The sequence below is a fragment of the Cyprinus carpio genome, chromosome A9, assembly GCF_018340385.1.
Source record: "Cyprinus carpio isolate SPL01 chromosome A9, ASM1834038v1, whole genome shotgun sequence".
In the NCBI taxonomy this organism is placed as follows: domain Eukaryota; kingdom Metazoa; phylum Chordata; class Actinopteri; order Cypriniformes; family Cyprinidae; genus Cyprinus; species Cyprinus carpio.
Genome location: NC_056580.1, coordinates 10,276,140 through 10,298,087, shown reverse-complemented (window position 1 = coordinate 10,298,087; position 21,948 = coordinate 10,276,140). Strand labels below are relative to the sequence as shown.

At 35.4% G+C, this 21,948-nt stretch overlaps 2 protein-coding genes across 3 annotated transcripts; both read left to right on the top strand.

The window, feature by feature from the left end:
- The first annotated feature begins 1,413 nt into the window (after window positions 1–1,413).
- LOC122134333 (alsin-like) lies at window positions 1,414–3,263 on the top strand. Its single transcript, XM_042763434.1, has 5 exons — window positions 1,414–1,524; window positions 1,618–1,679; window positions 1,773–1,922; window positions 2,043–2,139; window positions 2,457–3,263. The coding sequence occupies exons 1-5, from the start codon at window positions 1,429–1,431 to the stop codon at window positions 2,493–2,495; spliced, it is 444 nt and encodes a 147-aa protein (XP_042619368.1). The 5' UTR covers window positions 1,414–1,428; the 3' UTR covers window positions 2,496–3,263.
- Window positions 3,264–6,754: 3,491 nt separating this feature from the next.
- LOC109070786 (MAGUK p55 subfamily member 4-like) lies at window positions 6,755–20,426 on the top strand. Of its 2 annotated transcripts, XM_042763427.1 has the most exons (20): window positions 6,756–7,322; window positions 7,851–7,936; window positions 8,038–8,159; window positions 8,237–8,314; window positions 9,130–9,213; window positions 9,335–9,466; window positions 11,870–11,951; window positions 12,433–12,518; window positions 12,660–12,731; window positions 12,958–13,154; window positions 13,249–13,307; window positions 14,955–14,972; window positions 15,384–15,425; window positions 19,013–19,033; window positions 19,176–19,223; window positions 19,325–19,498; window positions 19,627–19,707; window positions 19,976–20,055; window positions 20,184–20,292; window positions 20,389–20,426. In XM_042763427.1, the coding sequence occupies exons 2-19, from the start codon at window positions 7,882–7,884 to the stop codon at window positions 20,190–20,192; spliced, it is 1,440 nt and encodes a 479-aa protein (XP_042619361.1). In that variant the 5' UTR covers window positions 6,756–7,322; window positions 7,851–7,881; the 3' UTR covers window positions 20,193–20,292; window positions 20,389–20,426. The 2 variants fall into 2 exon arrangements, with proteins under 2 accessions (XP_042619362.1, XP_042619361.1); XM_042763428.1 differs by lacking the exons at window positions 19,627–19,707; window positions 19,976–20,055; window positions 20,184–20,292; window positions 20,389–20,426 and having other exon boundaries at window positions 6,755–7,322; window positions 19,013–19,037; window positions 19,325–19,418.
- Window positions 20,427–21,948: the final 1,522 nt, after the last annotated feature.

The following is a 21,948-nucleotide window of genomic DNA, read 5'->3' as shown; positions in this document are numbered from 1 at the left end:
ATAGAAATATACAAATAGATATACAGTAGTTACTTTCTGAAAGTATAACAGTCTTGTGTTGTGTGTGCTGCAGTTGGATAGTGTAAAAGTATTACATTTGTTCTTACCCTAGCCCTCCCTCTCTTCACCCTTTTTAGAGATGGAGAGAGGAAGAGGTGTACTGGAGCTGTGTGTTCAGAAACAAACAGCATCTTGCTCTTTAGCCTTCCTTGCAATACAAGAAAGTGTGACAAAAATAACAATATTATTACATAACATTGTACAAGAGTAAGTGACAAAAATAACAATATGAAATATTGTTCTATAACAGTGTTTACGATACAATAATTATCAGACCAACTGGCATTTATCTTAAACATATAGCACAAACACACTTTTCAAATAGAACATATCATGAATGATATTATGATGAGGAGTTTGTTTGGTTGAAGATTGATGTTTTAATTATTATGAGACCAACTGGCATGTCCCACCTTTTTTTGTTGTCCTTTTTCTCTATAATATTTTAGTAGTATCATAAATTATTTCATTTGAAAGTATAAGCCCAAGTCTCCTGTGCAAACCATTTTGAAATCGGAAGTTGGATACCATGGAAATGGTACTTTAAAAGTCTTATTCTCCTCCCCCTTAGTGTTGCAGTGCCGAGTGTCTATTACAAAAAGCATTACGGTCTTTTAGAATCAAAACTTTTCAATCCTGGCTACACACTATTATTGAAAGGTCTGAGTCTCAGGAAGAGGTGTACTGGTGGTTATTTTGTGTATTGAAGTAAATTGACAGACAAATCTAGGGAAAAATCATTAAACAAAATTCAAAGGAGTTTTGATGGCTCCCAGTGGCTGTTTGTGGTGACGCCAAAAATAAAATCTCACAGGAACCTCAATTTTTTCCATATCAACTTCAAATTACGATACATAACTTATTTAGACACAAAGCTTTATTTTATACCATTTTAGAGTAAAACCTGTTATGTATTATAATAAATAAAATAAAAGAAAATTAACTGGCATTTTATTTACAGTACATTTAAACTTTATAACGTTTTGATACTTTAATTTTTTGAAAAAATTCCACTTTTGCCAAAATCTGCTAATTTTCTTCAAAAAGAGACATATTCATGTTCATAGAATACAACAATTTAAGTTTGAATAGTGCACTTTAATGCCTTGAAAAAAATGGGGGTGATGTTAAGGGGAAGTTTGGTTGAAAAAAGATTGATGTATTACATTGGTAATTAATTAGAAGGCATTGCAAAAATGCATTAGTAGTAGTCTATTCACTTTAACGATTCACATTAGTCAAACAACACAAGACTGTTTTTGTAATGCAGTGTTTTTATATAGGGATTTAAGAGAGTATTCTTACTCCATTATAATGCATGCATAATGCCTTATAAAAATAAAAAGTGTGGTTATAACATATTATAAAATGGACGGTGGCTCTTACAGTTTTGAGTTGAATGTTTTTTTGTTTTCCAGAAAGTTCTGGCCAGTTTCTGTCTCTGTACTGGGAAAGAAAAAGCAGGTGAAGCTTTCTGTCATTCCTAAGAAAATAATCAGTAATGACACTGCTGGAGAAATATATAACTTTATTGGTTTAATTTAATTTAATGGACAGGTCTTGCCTAGTACTAAAGATGCATGCTTTGCCACTGCTGTTGAAACCCTGCAACAGATCAGGTAAAGACAGTCTTGTGTGTAAGAAAGGCAGAAAACAACAACAGGAACATTTTATTAGCAATCTTCTTTTTATTTTTCTCTTTGCTTCTGCAGCACAGCGTTCACTCCCTCAGACAAGTTGCAAGTGATACAGCTGACCTTTGAGGAGGTCACTCAGGAAGTGCAGGCTCTGCTTGGGAAAGAGTTTCTGTGGTGCATGGATGACCTCTTTCCGATCTTCCTCTATGTGGTGCTCCGCGCACGGTACTTTTATAAACCCTTCACTGCATATAGACCTCATTGCAATGAAGTTATCAGTTGAAACACAAATGTATGTGCAGTTTGCCTGCCCATGTAAAGAACCTGTCGCTTGTGAATGTGTAGGATCAGAAACCTGGGCTCTGAAGTGAGTCTGATAGAGGACCTAACAGACGGCAGTCTACAGCTGGGACAGCTTGGATTCATGTTAACAACTCTCAAAGTGAGAATGAAATTACATTATTTTTTTTTTTGCACAACTTCAGGGACAAGTAACATTAGAATATGTCATTAGAATATCAATTTTACCTTGTAATTCTTAGTTTGATCACTTCATGTAAGAACTTGAAACTGAATAAATAATGTATGACATGACCCCTTTTAATATTGAGGGCTGGTTTTATGAACCAAAAGTTTTATTTGTAAAGCTAAAGCCTTTAAGGATTTGAGTGGATTTTAAGGATAATCTCATCACACGCAGTCACTAGTCCCCTTTCATTCTCTTCCATGTTTTACTTTAATCTCTTTCTCTGCCCTTAGGCCTGCTACAACCAGATTCAGCTTGAGAAGACGACATAGGAGGGATTGTTTTGCGAAGAGTGCAGCCACAGCTTTGCCAACTTGCGCACAGTTTTACAGAGCCATTTAAAGAGACACGGATTAGAGGTCAAGGCAAGATGTGCTCATTTATTTCAGGTCTCAAAAATAAGCTCACTTTCCACTCATCTCCCTTAAGCACTGTTCTACAGAGATTACTTCAATTGTTATAACTACTGAGACTCTCACATTGACCATCTGACTGCCAGCACAGTTACCCCTTGAAGAAACATGTACATTTCAACACCCATATTACATGGACAGAAAAGTTTTCTGTTTTATATAAGATCGCAGAATAAGCACTCAACAGGTGTCACAAGGTTATTACATGCAGTTTCAGTAATAACTGACAGTCATATTGCTATATATTATATTCTATTATTAGCATTCTGTCTCTGGCTTATATACTGATACTCAAACTAATGATGATACTCTGATTTTAAAATAATCAGATGAAACTATGTAACTTTATCGGAGCAGTGCTCATGTGACACAAAAACAATGGGGTTTTTTGAATGAATTATCTCAGATTGACAGTAACGTGAACAAATATATCTACTCTATATAGAACTAATCAACTAAAACCACGCTTATTTATATAAGCAACAGCGATAAACAGAAGTATTTAAATATTTTGTTATAGAAAACCCATACATACAAACATAAACTACTGTTGAAACATTTGAGGTCAGTAAGATTTTTTTTAATGTTTTTGAAGTCTCTTATGCATACCAAGGCAGCATGTGTTTGATAAAAATACAGTCTCTTATGCATACCAAGGCAGCATGTGTTTGATAAAAATACAGTAAAATAATTTTCTGTTATGTAATTTATTTCTGTTATGCAAAGCTGAATTTTCAGCAGCATTACTCCAGTCTTCAGTGTCACATGATCCTTCAGAAGTCATTCTAATATACTGATTTGCATTTCTTATTATCAGTGCTGAAAGCATTTGTGCTTAATATTTTTGTGGAAATCATACTTTTTTTCTCTCTCTCTCAGGAATTTTGATGAATAGAAAGTTCAAAAGAATTGCATTTATTTAAAAATATAAACTTTTGAAAATACTGTTGACATTTTTACTGTCACTTTTAATCATTTTAAAGGGATAGTTCATCTTCAGTTGCTGGTCCCCATTGACTTCCATAGTATGGAAAAAAACACTATGCAAGGGGACCAGCAACTGAAGGTGAACTATCCCTTTAATGCATCCTTGCTGAATACAAATATTAATTTCTTTCAAAATATCTTACTGATCCCAAACTTTTGAACGGTAGTGTACAGTTTTTAATTTATTTTTATGTATGTTATTTATGCCAGAGTTAGATGGGGTTGTGTAAGAGTATGTATTATTGATGGTTTTGAAGGAGATTATGTGTTATTTTTTTTATTTTCTTTGTTATTATACAGTGGCATCTTAATGGAGTTATTGAAAAAAAGGTGACTTGCAGTGGTCGCAATTGTTACTGCAAAAGCTTTAAAAAGAAAATAGTTACAGGTCACCCTACTGAAAAAGTTCATTATTTTATAGTATTGCTAAAATATATTTTAACTTGTAATCAGTTTTAAAAAATCCTGTAGCTGCAAATCCCTAGTAATAAGGTTCTCTAAAACGAGCTTTTTATTGGGTTACCTGGATTTTTTTAAAAAACTCCCAGCCTGGTTCATTTCAAAACCGCACATTATGCGACCTGGGCTGTTGCAGTGCCATCATTTTTAAGATACAGAAAGAAATTTTTGAAGTCTTGTGAGTGCTGTATGTAGGTATAATAAACTGCAAGTGAGGAGATTTGTGACTGCGGAAGCAGTAATGGTGTTATTGAACCCCCCTGCACCTGTAAAGGTGACTTGCAGTGGTGAAGCAACTTTTTGCATTATCGGAATTCAATGTAGATCCTAACTGTGCCAGAGTCTGGAGGAAGACTGGGGAGAAGGAAAATGCCAAAAATGCCTGAAGTCCAGTTTGTCAAGTAGACAGTCAGTGATATTGTGATGTGTTTTCAAAAAAGTAAAAATTAAGTATCTGCTGTATGAAGATGCTCACTTCTTAAATGGTTTTATAACACCATGGGATACTTTCCTCTGAGTAAAACATTGGTTAGGATTTTGGGGTTTTCATTTTAGGAAAACAATGTGTATAGTATGTGGTTTTTATTTTTGAGTGTGAGAGCATTTTGATGTGGTTTTTTTCTATATGTGATTTTTTTTTTTTAGTATTAGTAAAAGACCTTATTTAGACTGTGCCAGAGTGAATATTAAGATCACAATATGCCTTTTTAGAAATATTACACTGAAGACTATGAAGTCATATTTTTTTATGTATTTTTGATATTTATTTGAATGATAACATTGACATGAAGTTTTTCGCTATATGAAATTTGATTTATTTGTAATTATATTATCTAGTCTTATTGGATTGTGTTTTGAATTGAAGTTCCCCTAAAGGACCTCAGCATGTAGTATTTTGCACTGGCAAAACTAGCAATAACCTATACATTTTGCTTGTTTCACGAATGCCTTTATTCATGAATTAACTTATTTCACATACTGTATATCAAACCGATCAAGAACTTGTGAAAAAGTTATGTATATGTGTCAGTGTGTGTGTGTGTGTGTGTGTTTTCCTCTGAATGCCTCTTTTGTACATTTGAACATGCACTGAAAGAATTTTGCTGATGTCACACAGGCTTGTTGTGAGATCTAAATGGCAGATCTGGGTTTTTAATGACTGATGGCCAAAATCTAGAGAGCAGGATGGCTCAATGTTTATATACAGTATGTGACTTACTGATAATAAGTGAAACAAACAATAACTTTTACACAATATTTGCAAAAAATACTCAAATCTTTGAAAATCATAAATTTGCCAAGTGATGAAAACCAGCCAATTATTAAGTGGTGCCATTATTCAAATTTTAGTTTGTCACTAGTTAGGTCATTGTCATTGGCTAGACTGGTTACTAAAGTATTGCTTATGAAGATCATAAAGACAACAGCACCTTTTCTGTTAAATACAATAGCAGATTTGATTAGATTTTTCAGAAGGTTACTGGTTTTGTTAAACTACTTGTACTCTCATTGTTGATCTTCTGTAAATGTTATCATCACCTTGAAAATTAATTAGTCAAACACAGTTTGACAACAATTTGTACAACTGAAGTCATGATAAAAGGAATGAATGAGCTGTTTTTGTAAACAATTTTCTGGCATACTACTTTTACTACTTCAATAAACATTCCATACCTGTGAGATAAAATGTATGTTGTGGTTTTCTTCTCTGTCACCTTTCTTATATAGTTATGAATTGATAATAATATAGATAATAGAAATAATTAATGAGGTTCAATTTAAGACCATTAGCGCTGTTCAAGAAAACAGTTGTGGAATTCACGTGTTGTATTGTGCTATGTTTTTTGTAGTTAAGTTAATAGTTTAGCTAAAAAATTAAAATTTGCTGAATATTTACTCACCCTCAGGCCATCCAAAATCTAGATGAGATTTTTTTTTTTTCATCTGAACAGATCTGGAGAAATTTAGCAGTACATCACTTGCTTACCACTGGATCCACTGCAGTGAATGGGTGCCGTCAGAATGAGAGCACAAACAAACGATTAAATACATCACAATTATAGTCCAGTATGTAATCCACATGACTCCAGTACATCAACTAACAATTTGTGAAGTGAAAATCTGTTTGTTTGTAAAAAACAAATGTATTATGATGTTTTTAACTTTAAACCTGTTTATATGTATTAGTTTGTTAATTTATTATTATTTTTTTAGTTTTAAAGTTTTTCTTCTGTTGTCCTCTCACATCAAAATACAGCAACATATTTTTTTAGAACTTTTTTGGGGTGTTTTTGCTTGTAAACAGTTCTTAATTTGTGCGTATTTCTCTCTTGATTCAGACAAGACGACTTTTTCAGAAGAGAGCAATGTTAAAGCTAGACTCGTATTTTAGTTGGAAGCAGTAATTTGAAGTTAAAAACACTTACAAGTTAAATGATTGATTTGTTTACTACAAACATGGAACTTTTCACTTCACAAGGCCTTTGTGATGTTGTATTGTGATGTTTTTAATCATTTGTTTCTGCTCTCATTCTGACGGCACCCATTCACTGCAGAAGATCCATTAGTGAGCAAGTGATGTAATGCTAAATTTCTTCAGATCTGTTCAGATGAAGAAACAAACTCATCTTCATCTTGGATGACCTGAGGGTGAGTACATTTTCAGAAAATATTCAGTTTTGGATAAATTGTTCCTTTTAAAAAAAAAAAAAAAAAAATGCACATTGCTTCTTTAAATATGTTTTCCCCTATCTATTCAATAGATTGCAATTCTTAAGTTGTTAAGTCTTTGGCATTGTGATATATTTTTTATCTTTGTCTGTTGTGTAACAATAATGCCAGTTAAAAGTCTGTGGCACCAGCTGAGTCTTTTGGATTTATGAGATGTTTTGTGTGTCATATTTTCCATTTTAACTGTAAAGTTGGTTGGCCGTATTGTGTGAGTGTGTATTGAGCTCTAACAGCAGGAGGATGTAAGAAGCTTTGAGTGGCAGGCGGTCCTATGGAATTGCTCACAGAGAGAGGCCGGCCCCTCGCTGGATTAAATGGGATAGAAAAGGATTACAATCTGAGTTTCCAGAGACATTTTATAGTAAAACCACATGCATGTTGGCAGGCTAGAAGCAGATCACCTTAATATAAAGCTCAGCTAACAAGATGCTCCACAGCTACCTGGTCTAAACGTAGGATGAAGAAGCATCAGTGTGGTTTGGAGGAAGACAGTGGCAGGAGTGTAAGGAGGTAAGTGCGGCATCATAATCTAATCTTCACATGACAGACTCTTGACCTGCTTTCGTAACAGAGTTCAGAGATCACAGTCAATGTTTAATTTCATTCTTAAAATTAATTGGACAATTTCCAGATTACTTCAATTTGATGTGTATTAATTGTGTAGTTGTAGATTAGTAGCGTCTTTGTAATAAATGACACTGGCTGACCATCATATTGTTTATATCTCCAGGTTCAAGATTATAAAGTAACTAGTTTGTTTTTGAGCAGGTGTATTTTTCATTATAACATTTTTTTTGTCTTAAATACAAATAAATATATATATTTTTAAAAATGTTATAAATTGGTTATTTAAAATGGGTTAGGAATAATTTAAAAAAAAATGACAAGTTAAAGCTATTACAATTTGTTCTTTAAAACGAGTAATCCGCTAAATATGTAACGTTCCTGTCAGTTTTGCACTCATAATTTATGATTTATAATTCTGCAGCTGAAATGTAGATCGTGCCCTTGTACTCTCGACATTGGTTTGTTTTATAGGACTGCAGTGATCTGAATAGAGAAGTTTATCATGCGACAATCAATGGAGGAGGAGCCAGTGACACAACCTGGACAAGATGACAATGGTGTGCATTTGCAAATACATAGAACAGTAATGTTGTGCCTTGACATGCATAATGGTATAACAGCAAATCAAATACTACAGTGTTCTCTTTCACACATGTAGGTTTGGCTCAGATCTTGGCAGAAGTGGTTGAGGAAGTGAGACTCTCCATAGACAGAGATACTAATGGTGCTGATCTTCTGTACAGTCTCCTCAGTGCTCCTTGGCTTTACTCTCTTCTCAGGGTAAGACATGCTCATTCAATACTTACACCCGTGACTATTATGTGTCTTGCACATAAAGGATTTGTTATTTCCTGTAGGTATATGAGTGTCTGGTGCAGCACAGTCAAGATGCCCCAAGCCCGTACCTGCCTTATTCCTCGAGACTATCTCAGGAGGTCAGTCAGTGCATTTTATTACTGACTTTGCTTTGAAGGGCTTTTTCACAGAGATGTGAAAATCTATTGTCCTTCCTTCAGTCATCAATCATATGAAACGCTCATGTCATATATAATATAATGACATATAACAGTCAAATTTAATCATTGAAACATGTTCATGTTACTCAAATACTATACTATAATGTTGTATTTAATAGAATAAATATGTTTTTTGTAATTCTTTGTTTTTATTATTTTGGTAAAGTATATCAAAACATATTGTAATAAAGGAAAGAAAATATATTTGACAACTACTAACCCCCATGGTTACAGGTTTAGCATATATTTTTTTTTTTATTTTTTGTTTTTGCATTGACTATTCAGTTATTTTAAATTGATATTGTTTATGGTTTAGTTAGAGTATGTTGGTTTATTTAAAAAGCATTGACTTATTTTAATGTATTTATAGTTTAATATAATATTAAGAGAGTCCTCTTTTCGTGGATTCACAAAACCATTTAAAGCATTTAAAAACAGTAGTTACAAGTTCAGTGAACTTATTTCATTTAATGCAATGTTTCCTCAGATGGTTTGAGTTACCTTAACTCATTTGGTTTTATAGTATATTATTCATTGTAAGTATATTCCAAGTCTTCTAAAGTTATACATGAGGTTGAGTAAGTGATTATTTAAGCACTATAGTGTATTATAAGGCTTCCAAAGTCATACATACAGTAAGAGTGAGTAAAGGATGAAAATATTTTAATTTCCGGGTGAAGTAATCCTATCAGCCTTTATTTTCTTTTCATCGTCTGTCTTCTGCTCTCCCACAGATTATGGTCAGTGTGCGAGGACTGGCTGCTCCTTCCTCTGAGGCACAAGAACTTTATATTTTACTGAAACGCCTTCATGTGCAGGTTAGAGTCTAATTTGCTAGTATGATCATTACATTATGGTACATGTATGTAAATAAAAGTTAGGTCAGTCGTGTTTTATTATTTGTTTTTTAATTACCATTTATTATGTATTTCTCCCCAGGCTCTGCTCTCTGCTCATGATTCTGTGGCCCAGAGGGACTACGGTCCAGTGGTGCCGCCCCTTCCTGACAAACTGCCTGACAATGAAGAGGCCATGAGGATTGTTTGCCTTGTGAAGAATAAACAGCCTCTGGTGAGCATCACATTATAAATAGCACTGCAATTTCAGATATGTTAGTGAACAGCTTATCTGTAATCCCACCTAAATGTCCCTTGTTGCACTACAGTACAATATCATGTAAAGAGTATGGCTGGAAATATTTTTTCTGATCTATGGTAAGAGCTGTATGGTTATGTAATAACAGCTTTTAAAACCTACTGAAATCAGATGTTTGAGTCTTAAGTATGTAAAAGTATGGGAATGTCACCATTCCCACCAATCCCACCACTGATTTTGCACTTCACTGTGTTTATTCTAATGATCACGGTCCTGTGTTATAATCTACAATTCTGTTTATTCCTAGATGGATATTACAGTGTAATGAAAAGTGTAAGATGTTTTAATTCACTTAGAGCTGTGTTACACACTGCATGAAAAGTAATTTTCAAAAATCCATAATAAGGGGCACTTTATTTTTGTCCAGTTATTTACCTTTATGGCAGATAGAAGCATAAAAACAGGATAATGCACATCCAGAAGGTCCTTCAGGGATAGGCCACATCCGGTTCCATCCCAATAAAGACAGATAATTTTGTCATTGCAACAGAATGTGCTTTTACTTGACTCTTATTTCGCCATATTGCTAGATACCCAAGCTTTTTCTTGGTCTAATGTTTGTTGGTTAGCATGCTCATCCTGTTTTTTCACTTATAATGTGTCAAAGAGGGAAAGCCCAGTTACTGGAACAGCCTTAGGCGACTCACAGTGGAGAAACTGGCTTTAGCCAGGCTTTTTGGCTCAGGGGGACAGAGTCTCCTGGGGTCTGAAGGTGGTCTGTCATCCTCCACCAGTCTGCTGTCCTCCATACCCTCAGGACAGCCGCACTCGCTCCCCAGGTATCAGTCCACTGGTAGCTGTAACCTGTGCTGCCAAACTGCCCATCTCTCGGGAGGAGGTCTGAACCTCTCAGCTTATGACTCTGTGATTATGGGTAAGGCTCATCATGTCCCAAAGACATCTACTGTTGGCATGACAAGGCCAAACACTGTCTTACAGTGTTTAATTCTGAAACCAAATTAATCTATCCTGTTTTGTCTATTATAATTGAAGAGAACTGTGCAGATGGTGTAGAAACCCTAGTCGAAGACCAACACCATACGTGCACAGCTTGCAACACCTCATCTCTAGGATACCCACGCTATTTTTTGTCTTTTCTTTGATGTGGAGCCCCCTCCAGCCCTCTGCTTCAACGGCACCACTCCATAGATGCCACCTGCTCTCATCCAGCTCTGGTGTTCACAAAGCAAAACAGCCTGGATGAACTGAGGTCAGCCGTCCATACCGTTGCCAGCAGTGTGGACCAGAGCACCAGTGACGCTGGAGATCTCAGGCAGAAGATGGTAGAGGTAACTGAGAGAATGACAGACAGTGTAGAGGAAAACGCCCAGGCATTGAGTCTGTTGGTGGAAGTGGTGGACAAACTGCAGGGTCTTATTATTTCCAGCAAGTCTCCAGGAGTGACTTCCAGATCCCAACCCATCTAAAAAATGGCAAGGGTGCCCATCTTGCCCGGCCAGCCGATTGCACCAGCAAAGAAATCTTTCAGCAACACTCCTCATGTCTCATCCTCCATCTCATCGTCTTCATCTTCAAACACATCATCGTTTTCCTCCTCTTCTTTAAGCTGTAACATGGATTTTTCTCATGTAGCACCACTATGCAACTCATGCAAGTCTTCATCATGCCAGACCAGAAACAGGTCTGTAACACCAGAAAGTAAAACTGGATAGACTTCCCTATCAAAGCTGATGACCTCCACTCCTAACGATGACTGTAATACAATACTGTGCCTCTCTAGCAAGAAGAAAAAGTCGAAGATGAGGAAATAAGAGTGACTCTGTGTTCCCACTTCTCTCTCCTTACTTTACTCTTTGCTGAAATTGCTGGTTTTGATTTTACCGAATGCTGTTCACTACAATGGAACTACACTACAAACAGGCAATTACTTGGTTTTTTTCTTATTTGTACCTCTTCTTCATCCCATCCACAATCAAGATCCATGGAACGATTCATTGATTGGTGCTTGTGCCTTCAAATAAAAATGCTACATTCTTCATCCGAAGCTCATTCATCAACCCATTCTTCAACCCTATGTGTCTTTCACAAACTCCCAAAGTTCCTCTTTGACCTCTGTCACACTTTTAGTTTACAGTAGGTCAAGTCAGGCATGTTTCTGTTTGAGATGACTGGATTCCGCAATCTCATTACCGCAATGTCCATCCTCCTGATATTTCATCATAACATGTTTTCCACTGCACCCACATCCTTCCTCCACTCATGTGCAGGAGTAAGATCTTCTGTGGGAATCACCATGTGATGCCTGTTGTCATTGACAACCAACTGATTGACCATTCTTGTCTGTTTTCACAATTTTAGGGGGCAACTATTAGGAAGAATGAAAGAACAGGGAACATCTTTATTGCAAGGGTGATACATGGAGGACTGGCAGATCGCAGTGGTAAGTAACCTTATATATACTTTTGTTATTTGAGCTCATACTTCAGCATCAGATCATTTCTTCAGAATTGTAATGTACAGAACACCCAAGTGAAACAGGTTATCAAAAAAGAAAAAATGTATGGAGGAACTTGGTTCTATCCATCGGTTGTTGATTGGATGTCAGTTTTAAGAAAGGGGTGGAGTTTAAGCAGACTAAATGATTGGAAGTAGTCCAACATATGTCACCAATCCTTTCAATGGAAGATTATGATATTTTAAGAATTATGAGGTTAAAATATGCATGGATGAATTGTTCAAAATAATATCAGTAACATACATTTAGAAATTGGATACGGTGAGTTTTAATTTAATGCTGACTTTAAAGGTGAAGTGTGTGTTTCTGAGCCATTAACACCACATGGTAGAGAAAGTGATCATTTTGATGTTTGAAAGTATAAGACTAACAGTTGTACTCTCTAATGTGTATGTGTGTCTTTTAGGACTTCTTCATCCTGGCGACAAGCTGGTGGAAGTGAATGGACAAAAAGTGCAGGGACTGCAGCCCGAGCGCGTCATTCAGATGCTGGTAAAGTCAAGATTAAAACCTCTTTTTGTTTCTTATAGCGTTCCCCACTCTCTTCCAGTTACATAATATCTAAGACTTTCAAGCCATTCCCAACTCTTATAATGACCATATCCATTCATGCAGTGTTCCACACTTTTATAGGTACAATTTCAGGGAAATATTCTTTTTAAAGTGATCCCTAATTCACCACAACCCGCCAACCGCCAACCAGCTGTAAGTGCACTGTAAATATCTTCATAAAATATTCACTCGGCACTATGCAAGTATTTAATAAATATATGTATAACATTCTACAAATGTTTAATAAATGAATGCATTTAATAGATACTATATATTTAATTAATACTATATAGTGAGTTCCCTTTATGTGTTAAAAAAATGACTTATTAAAAAAAGTAAACAAAAAAAGTTATTGTTAATCGTCTCTCTCTCCTATTAGCTCTATGTGAGACCCATGGTGGATTACAGTCCTCTGCAGGACCCTGCGATCCCCTGCCCAGATGCAGGCATGGCTTACAGTAAAGGAGACTTGCTGGAGATTGTAGACCAGAGGGACATCCGATGGTGGCAGGCCAGGAAACTCCACAGTGCCTCATTGTGTTGTGGCCTCATACCCTCCACTAACCAATTAAGATAGTCAGTTTTGAATTATGCTAAGTTTAAGTTTTTTCAAAATTATGCCATTGATCAATTTTTGAGCAAGACTGATGTTTATTTCCTTGTTTTGCAGTAAGCAAAGGGAGTTGTGGTGGTCCCAACCTTATCAAGCTCACACCTGCATCAGACCCTGTATGTTAAAATGTATGTTAAAACACGAGTATTTATGGACTTATATGCACACTATTTAAGATGTTAGTTTGTATGATATTCTTTTTAATCTTTAAGTGTCTCAATCCTGATCTAATTACTTTAAAGAAGCTTGAAAGTGAGCTGTTCTTGGCATGATCCTTCCTTTACGACTGATTGACTAGTCCTGTCCACCTTGTGCTCAACCATTAAGGTGAAAGAAGGATAGATACTATTATTTCTTAACACCAGGTTCTTCTGCATATCTTTCTGAGGAATTAGAAACAAGCGATTGAAGTTCGCAAGGTCCCTGTTAAACAAGTCCCTAAACATTTCAATCCAGCACAGATTGCTCAGTGTAATGCAGGTTTTGCGTAGAGGCTATTATTACAAAACACTGTTTTCATTACAATCCTGCAGCTCATGACATGATGTTTTAAACACCATTTCAAAATCGCAGTAGCAGATACAGCTCATCAAGGTCAGAGAGTCATTCTTAATTAAAAAAGTCATCTTTGATATAACGATTAACTGCAAGGCCGGTTGAAAATCGATTTAAATATGTGACGATTAATATCGGTTGAGATGCTAAAACCAATCGCAATTCATTTAAGTGTAGGAGTTTATATGAATGCATGTCTAAAGGGAACTTACTGTCTTTAGAAAAGTTTAGATGGTATTTTTTCTTTTCATCTTGCCTCTGTATAATGCATATTAAACGTCATTAAACTTCAAGTGCAGCGCTGCTTCTTTTTCAGCGCCACCTGCTGGCAGAGAGTGAATCTGCGTCTCATTCAGCTCGTCTCCTGTTTCATGCAGATATTTTTCTGTATGGTTTCACAAAACTGAAGTCAAACCAACATTCTGTTTTTGCTTCCAAATTTTTTAATTATAGAATTTAATTTAAATTAAAAACTGCTCATATTGCATGTATGAAGCATCTTTGTTTGGATCATGATTAAAAATGCAGACGATTCTGTTTTTGCTATAAATTTTGAAACTTGTAGAAGAATTTTTTTGTTTATATGAAGAGATTTATTTTATTTGTGTTACTTATTTAGACAAAGGCTTGTTTTAAAATTAGACAAATTTAGTTTTGTTATTTACATTTACACTCTTTAAATTTTGTCATATAACAGACACTTTTATCCATAGTTAAGTACAAATGAGAATAACAGAAGCAATCAAAACCAACAAAAGAGCAATAATATGCAAGTGCTATATTAGTATATTATAGTTATATTATTAAGAAATGTACAGCATTTTGTCCAAGCAATAATAAAAGGACACATTTCATTCATAATTTGTCTTAAATATCATTTTGTTAAAAAATAAAATAAAATCGTGAATCGAATCGAATCGTGAAATCAAAAATCGTGAATCGAATCGAATCGAGAAATCAATATCATTTTGTTAAAAAATAAAATAAAATCGTGAATCGAATCGAATCGTGAAATCAAAAATCGTGAATCGAATCGAATCGTGAGTTGAGTGAATCTTTACATCCCTAAATGCTATGACCACTTAAGATGTACTAATTGCAGTCTGTTCATATGATGACCCACAATGTTGCATTAATATTATTCATATTTAATATTGATTGATTGCTAGTCTAATTCTTTGTCATTTTCTTTGCTTTGATATCCAAAGTGAGCGCAGCAGATATTGGTATGTATTTTCTTTGGTCTTTCCCTGTGATTTTTGTGTTTATGTTTATACTGTTTTCATTATAATTAATGAGTTTAGTCCATGTGTCCTATTTTTTATATATTTTATGCTCTTTGCAATGTGGTGCATATGTCACAGTTATTGCTTTCATAAAATCTTCACTATTGTTTAAACAGTGTACATCACTTCTCACTGTTTCATAATGTGATGAGTTTCTAACAGAATATGCAAAGAGAAAAAATGTTAGTGCAACTTGTTTTTGTCTATTTGGAATTGATTGTAATGGGTGTGCATAAAGTAAATAGGGCCCATTTTGATTCCATGTTGACTATATTGTGTAAGAACATGGATAAAATATTAGTTGTGTAGTGCTGGGTGAGTGTCTTGAGTGTAACTCTCTTTGTTCTAAAGGAGAAGAGGAGATAATGGATGAGAACAAATGCATTGAAACAGGTGATTATCTCATAGAATCCATGTCTTCATTTATTTACCTTATTATTCTGTGTGGTAATATAGGAAAGCCCATTTCCGTAACAGAATTAAAAAAATATATAACGACTTTAATCTTAAAATTCTGACTTTATTTCTTGCCATTCTGAGTTTATATTTAGCAATTTTGAATTAACTTTTTTTTTTCTTGCCATTCTGAGTTTATATTATCACAGTTTTGCATTTACCTCTCACAGTTCTAAAAAAGAAATACGATATAATTCAGAAAAAGTCAGAATTGTAAGATAAAAAATTATAATTGGCTTTTTGATTGTTTAATTCCATTGCTGAAACAGGCTTCAATAGAAATAGATGGGGTTGTATGAACAATTTAAGCACAGTGTTTAATTCATTTATTTGTTTTACAGATGAAGAAGATTTGAGTTCGGTAGGTAAGTCTTTTCTTAGGAAAGAAGCATATCACTGAATGAGAGAATAATTTTTTAGATTTTATATAGATTTTGCTGATTTAAAGATTTGTATTAAAACGTTTGGGCAATGGTTTTTTACATTGATCAACTCTTTGTTTTGTCCAGTGTCAGGGAGGAGGAGTGAGATTATGGTGAACACATGCAGGGATTATATATAGGTATGAAATCTGAATAATAAATGTAAATGCTAATTTTCAGTTTCGGGCTCATATGAACGCATACACGTATGAAAAGTGAATTGTTCAATTGTTGGAATCAGTGGGGTTCCGACACAGTCTGCGCGTGTGGAGGAGGAAATCATACAGCAAACGAAAGCTGTCGTGTTATTCCTGTGCGGTCAGCAGCTGCCATAAGCACCTCAGCCACCGTATATGAAGAGGTGCTCCACTACCAGCGCCACATAGATGATCCCCCCCATCTCATTGTGCTCATTGGTATGGTCCTCTATGTGCAGGGTTATCATATCCATACATGAACTGACAATAAACTAACAATCAGTTGTCTCTTTGGCTGATTTAAATTTGTCCCATTAAAGCCTCAGTACTGTTCCATGTTTTCACAGGTCCATCAGGAGTTGGTGTAAATGAACTACGGAGGAGGCTCATCAAAATCAACCCTAATACGTACCAGGGACCAATATCTCGTATGTTGTCCATATGATCCCTTAACCTCTGACTTGAAGGTGCTGTAAAAATATGTCCTGCCCACCCTCATACATCACTGAAAATTTCTACGATATGTAGAAGCACAAGAGTAATAACTATTTCAAACAAGGCATTGAAATTTTGTTTGGACGGCTAGATCTTAAAGAGTGATTTTGAAGTTAACAATACGTCTGAAATTGTAAACAGCATCTACCTTATTTAACAAAACCGTCTGATGTTACGGCATGTCCCTTGTTTTGCTCCAGACACAACAAGGTCCCAAAAAATGGGTGAAAAAACATGGGCGGGAATATCACTTTGTGACCAAGGAAGTGTTTGCATACATGGTGATTAATCACAAGTAACTATTTTTTGTTTATGTTTAAATACTTAAAAAGACATATATAATGGATGATCTGTTTTTGTGATTCAGCTTACTTTAGATTTTTGTGTGTTTTTAACAATGTCCAGATTTCTTGAGTATGGCGAGCATAATGGACAATGTACGGCACCAGCTTAGACTCGGTCAAAGATGTTCTGGACAATGGGAAAAAATGTGTGTTATGGACCTTGAACCTCATGTAAGTATCATTAAATGTTTATCAAAAACCATCCTTGTGGTTTTAATCATTAGTTAGGTTGCAAACAGTGATGCACCTGCACATATCCGTATCTCCAGTGCATTCATTCAGTCAGAACCCAGAAGCTGAAGCCCTACATCATATTTGTGCGGCCCCCATCCCCAGCACGCATGAGACAAACAAGAAAAGACCCACATTTTCTTGCCAATAGCTACATTAAGAGATGCTTTCATGTAAGATATGCATTTGATATTTCTTGTGGTACCTTTGTTTCTGATAATAGATTGATAAGCAGAATGACCTGAAAGAAAAGGAGTGTGTTCATGAACTCCTGGACATGACATGTAACCATTGTCCCACTGGTTTTGTCAGGATAAAGACTTTGAGGAGATTAAGGGAAGCAAGCAGGACTATGAGGTCAAATATCGTCAGTACTTGACTGTGTGATTGTGAACGATGACCTGCAAGATTCATGCATGGATCTGTTCACGGCTATACAACATGCTCAAGAAGAACCACAGTGGATTCTGCCAGCTGGTTTGCTCCTGATCATCTATGACAGACAGACATGTATAAGAACAAACAGGGCAATGTTGTTGAATGGTTATAATTATTGTAAAATAACTTAATTTCGGAAAAAAAAAAAACGAATGCCTTTGTGTGAACCCCTTGAGTAAAATCCCGTTTGTAGGATTGCCTTGTCACCAGCAATCGTTGAATTATCATGATGCATACAAGTACATACTGTAGTACAGTACATATACTATAAAACATATTAGGCATTGAGGGTCTTCACGAGCTGTCTATGAGAGTTTATAAGTTTATCTTCTGGTGATTTGAATTATGTTTACACACGGCGTAAAAGCAAGTTTTGTGTCTGCTAAATGAAGAAATGTAAAATGTTATGTCTTAGAAGAACTGTCAAAAACTGACTCGTAACAGTTTTAATGGCATATCACAAGTGTATGATACCAATATACAATCTTTTAAGTTATATTAAATTTAGACCATCAGGTTTAAGTTAGCGAGAATATGGCCAAGTCAAAAGACCTTGCATAAAAGCTATAGAAAAGAAATGTGTTTTAAGTATATGGCTGCAAAAAAGATTTCCCAAAGTCATATAAAGTTCCTATAAGAGATGCAGATGTTTAGTTTCATGTTTTTAAAAGTGTGTGTACTAGAAAAACTTAAAAACTTTGAAGGCATTAAAGAAAACGACACAAATCATCAAGGGGAATAAAAGAAGACTTGCAAGAATGACCTGATGAAAAGAGGAAAAAAAACCAAGTCAATGGCGAGTATTTAAGAAGTAGACAACACATGGCCGTCATTTTGACACCTTAGCTTTCTGTACAGGAAGGGAAATTGATTGTAATGGGTTTGCAAAAGTAAATGCCTTCGGTGCCCATTTGATTCTACATGTTGACTATATTGTTAAGAACATGGATCAAATATTAGTGGTGTAGTGCTGGCGTGGCGTGGTCTTGAGTGGAACTCGCTTTGTTCTAAAGGAGAAGAGGAGATAATGGATAAAGGATGAAGAAACAATGCATTGAACAGTGGATTATCTCATAGAATCCAGGTCTTCATTTATTTACCTTATTATTCTGTGTGGTAATATGGAAAGCCCTTTCCGTACAGAATTAAAAAAAATATATAACGACTTAATCTTAAAATTCTGACTTTATTTCTTGCCATTCTGAGTTTATATTTAGCAATTTTGAATTAACTTTTTTTTTTTTTCTCAAAAATGCGAGTATATGTCTCTCAATTTTTCATTTATAATTGGCTTTTTAATTGTTTAATTCCATTGCTGAAACAGGCTTCCATAGTAATAGATTGGGTTGTATGAACAATTTTAACACAATGTTTAATGCATTTATTTGTTTTTACAGATGAAGAAGATTTTGAGTTCGGTAGGTAAGTCTTTTCTGAGGAAAGAGCATATCACTGAATGAGAGAATAATTTAGATTTTATATAGATTTGCTGATTTAAAGATTTGTTATTAAAACGTTTGGCAATGGTTTTTACATTGATCAACTCTTTGTTTTGTCCAGTGTCAGAGGAGGGTGAGAATGGTGAACACATGCAGGGATTATATATAGGTATGAAATCTGAATAATAAATGTAAATGCTAATTTTCAGTTTCGGGCTCATATGAACGCAAACACATATGAAAAGTGAATTGTTCAATTGTTGGAATCAGTGGGGTTCCGACACAGTCTGCGCGTGTGGAGGAGGAAATCATACAGCAAACGAAAGCCGTCGTGTTATTCCTGTGCGGTCAGCAGCTGCCATAACGCCTCAGCCACCGTATATGAAGAGGTGCTCCACTACCAGCGCCACATAGATGATCCCCCCCATCTCATTGTGCTCATTGGTATGGTCCTCTATGTGCAGGGTTATCATATCCATACATGAACTGACAATAACTAACAATCATTTGTCTCATTGGCTGATTTAAATTTGTCCTATTAAAGCCTCAGTACTTTTCCATGTTTTCCACAGGTCCATCAGGAGTTGGTGTAAATGAACTACGGAGGAGGCTCATCAAAATCAACCCTAATACGTACCAGGGACCAATATCTCGTATGTTGTCCATATGATCCCTTTAAACTCTGACTTGAAGGTGCTGTAAAAATATGGCCTGCCCACCCTCATACATCACTGAAAATTTCTACGATATGTAGACGCATAGAGTAATAACTATTTCAAACAAGGCATTGAAATTTTGTTTGGACGGCTAGATCTTAAAGAGTGATTTTGAAGTTAACAATACGTCTGAAATTGTTAACAGCATCTAACATTATTTAACAAAACAGTCTGATGTTACGGCATGTCCCTTGTTTTGCTCCAGACACAACAAGGTCCCAAAAAATGGGTGAAAAGAATGGGCGGGAATATCACTTTGTGACCAAGGAAGTGTTTGCATACATGGTGATTAATCACAAGTAATATTTTTTGTTTATGTTTAAATACTTAAAAAAAACAACATATATAATTGATGATCTGTTCTTGTGATTCAGCTTGCTTTAGATTTTTTGTGTGTTTTTAACAATATCCAGATTTCTTGAGTATGGAAAGCATAATGGACACATGTACGGCACCAGCTTAGACTCGGTCAAAGATGTTCTGGACAATGGAAAAATGTGTGTTATTGACCTTGAACCTCATGTAAGTATTATTAATGTTTATCAAAACCAGCCTTGTGTTTTAATCATTAGTTAGGTTGCAAACAGTGATGCACCTGCACGTATCTGTTCATTCCAGTGCATTCATTCAGTCAGAACCAAGAAGCTGAAGCCCTACATCATATTTGTGCGGCCCCCATCCCCAGCACGCATGAGACAAACAAGAAAAGACCCACATTTTCTTGCCAATAGCTACATTAAGAGATGCTTTCATGTAAGATATGCATTTGATATTTCTTGTGGTACCTTTGTTTCTGATAATAGATTGATAAGCAGCTATGACCTGAAAGAAAAGAGTGTGTTCATGAATCCTGGACATGACATGTAACATTGTCCCACTGGTTTTGTCAGGATAAAGACTTTGAGGAGATTGAGGAAGCAAGCAGGACTATGGAGGTCAAATATCGTCAGTACTTTGACTGTGTGATTGTGAACGATGACCTGCAAGATTCATGCATGGATCTGTTCACGGCTATACAACATGCTCAAGAAGAACCACAGTGGATTCCTGCCAGCTGGTTTGCTCCTGATCATCTATGACAGACAGACATGTATAAGAACAAACAGGGGAATGTTTGAATGGTTATAATTATTGTAAAATAACTGAATTTCGGAAAAAAACGAATGCCTTTGTGTGAACCCTTGAGTAAAATCCCGTTTGTATGATTGCCTTGTCACCAGCAATCGTTTGACTTATCATGATGCATACTGTAGTACAGTACATATACTATAAACATATTTAGGCATTGAGGGTCTTCGCGAGATGTCTTATAAGATTTATAAGTTTATTTCTGGTGATTTGAATTATGTTTACACAGGCGTAAAAGCAATTTTTGTGTCTGCTAAATGAAGAAATGTAAATGTTATGTTTTACAAGAACTGTCAAAAACTGAATCTGTAACAGTTTAATGGCATATCACAAGTGTATGATAACCAATATACAATCTTTTTAAGTTATATATAAATTTAGCCCATCCAGGTGCTTAAGTTGAGCTGCAAATATGGCCAAGTCAAAAGAGCTTGCACAAAAACTATAGAAAAGAATGTGTTTTAAGTATATGGCTGCAAAAAGATTTCCAAGTCACTATAAGTTCTTAGAGATGCAGCAGGTAGCCTTATTCATGTTTAAAATGTGTTGTACTAGAAAAACTTTGAAGGCATTAAAGAAAAAGCACAATATCATCAAGGGGAATAAAAGAAGACTTGCAAGAAGACCTGATGAAAAGAGGAAAAAAACAATTCAATGGAGAGTATAAGAAGAACACTAGACAAACATGGCCTTCATGTTGGGACACCTTACTGCTTTCTGTTACAGGAATGGAAATCTTGACTGTATAAAGGACATCATGGATTCATTTCAGTATCCGACTGTTTTGGCAAAGATCGTGATGCCTTCGGTGCAGAGACTGAATCTTGATGATCAATGGACTTTCTAGCAGGGCAAACATCCCTAAGTATACATCTAAATCTACTGAAGCTTGGTTCAGTTGTAGAATGTTCTTGAGTGTTCGATCTCTAGATTTAAATCTCATTAAAATATTTGGTGGAATTTGAAGAAAGCGATGGCAATGTGAAAAAAGACTACCAGTGATCTGGAAGCTCTTGCACATGAAGTATGGGCTAAGATTTCAGTAGAGAG

Bases quoted from the DNA above. Each gene is read 5' to 3' on its own strand.
- LOC109070786 (XM_042763427.1), top strand. From the start codon at position 7,882: ATGCGACAATCAATGGAGGAGGAGCCAGTGACACAACCTGGACAAGAT. The intron at 7,937-8,037 runs GTGTGCATTTGC...TCACACATGTAG, and splicing joins ACCTGGACAAGATGACAATG to GTTTGGCTCAGATCTTGGCA. The intron at 9,214-9,334 runs GTTAGAGTCTAA...ATTTCTCCCCAG, and splicing joins TGAAACGCCTTCATGTGCAG to GCTCTGCTCTCTGCTCATGA.
- LOC122134333 (XM_042763434.1), top strand. From the start codon at position 1,429: ATGGACGGTGGCTCTTACAGTTTTGAGTTGAATGTTTTTTTGTTTTCC. The intron at 1,525-1,617 runs GTGAAGCTTTCT...TTTAATGGACAG, and splicing joins TACTGGGAAAGAAAAAGCAG to GTCTTGCCTAGTACTAAAGA. The intron at 1,680-1,772 runs GTAAAGACAGTC...TTGCTTCTGCAG, and splicing joins GAAACCCTGCAACAGATCAG to CACAGCGTTCACTCCCTCAG.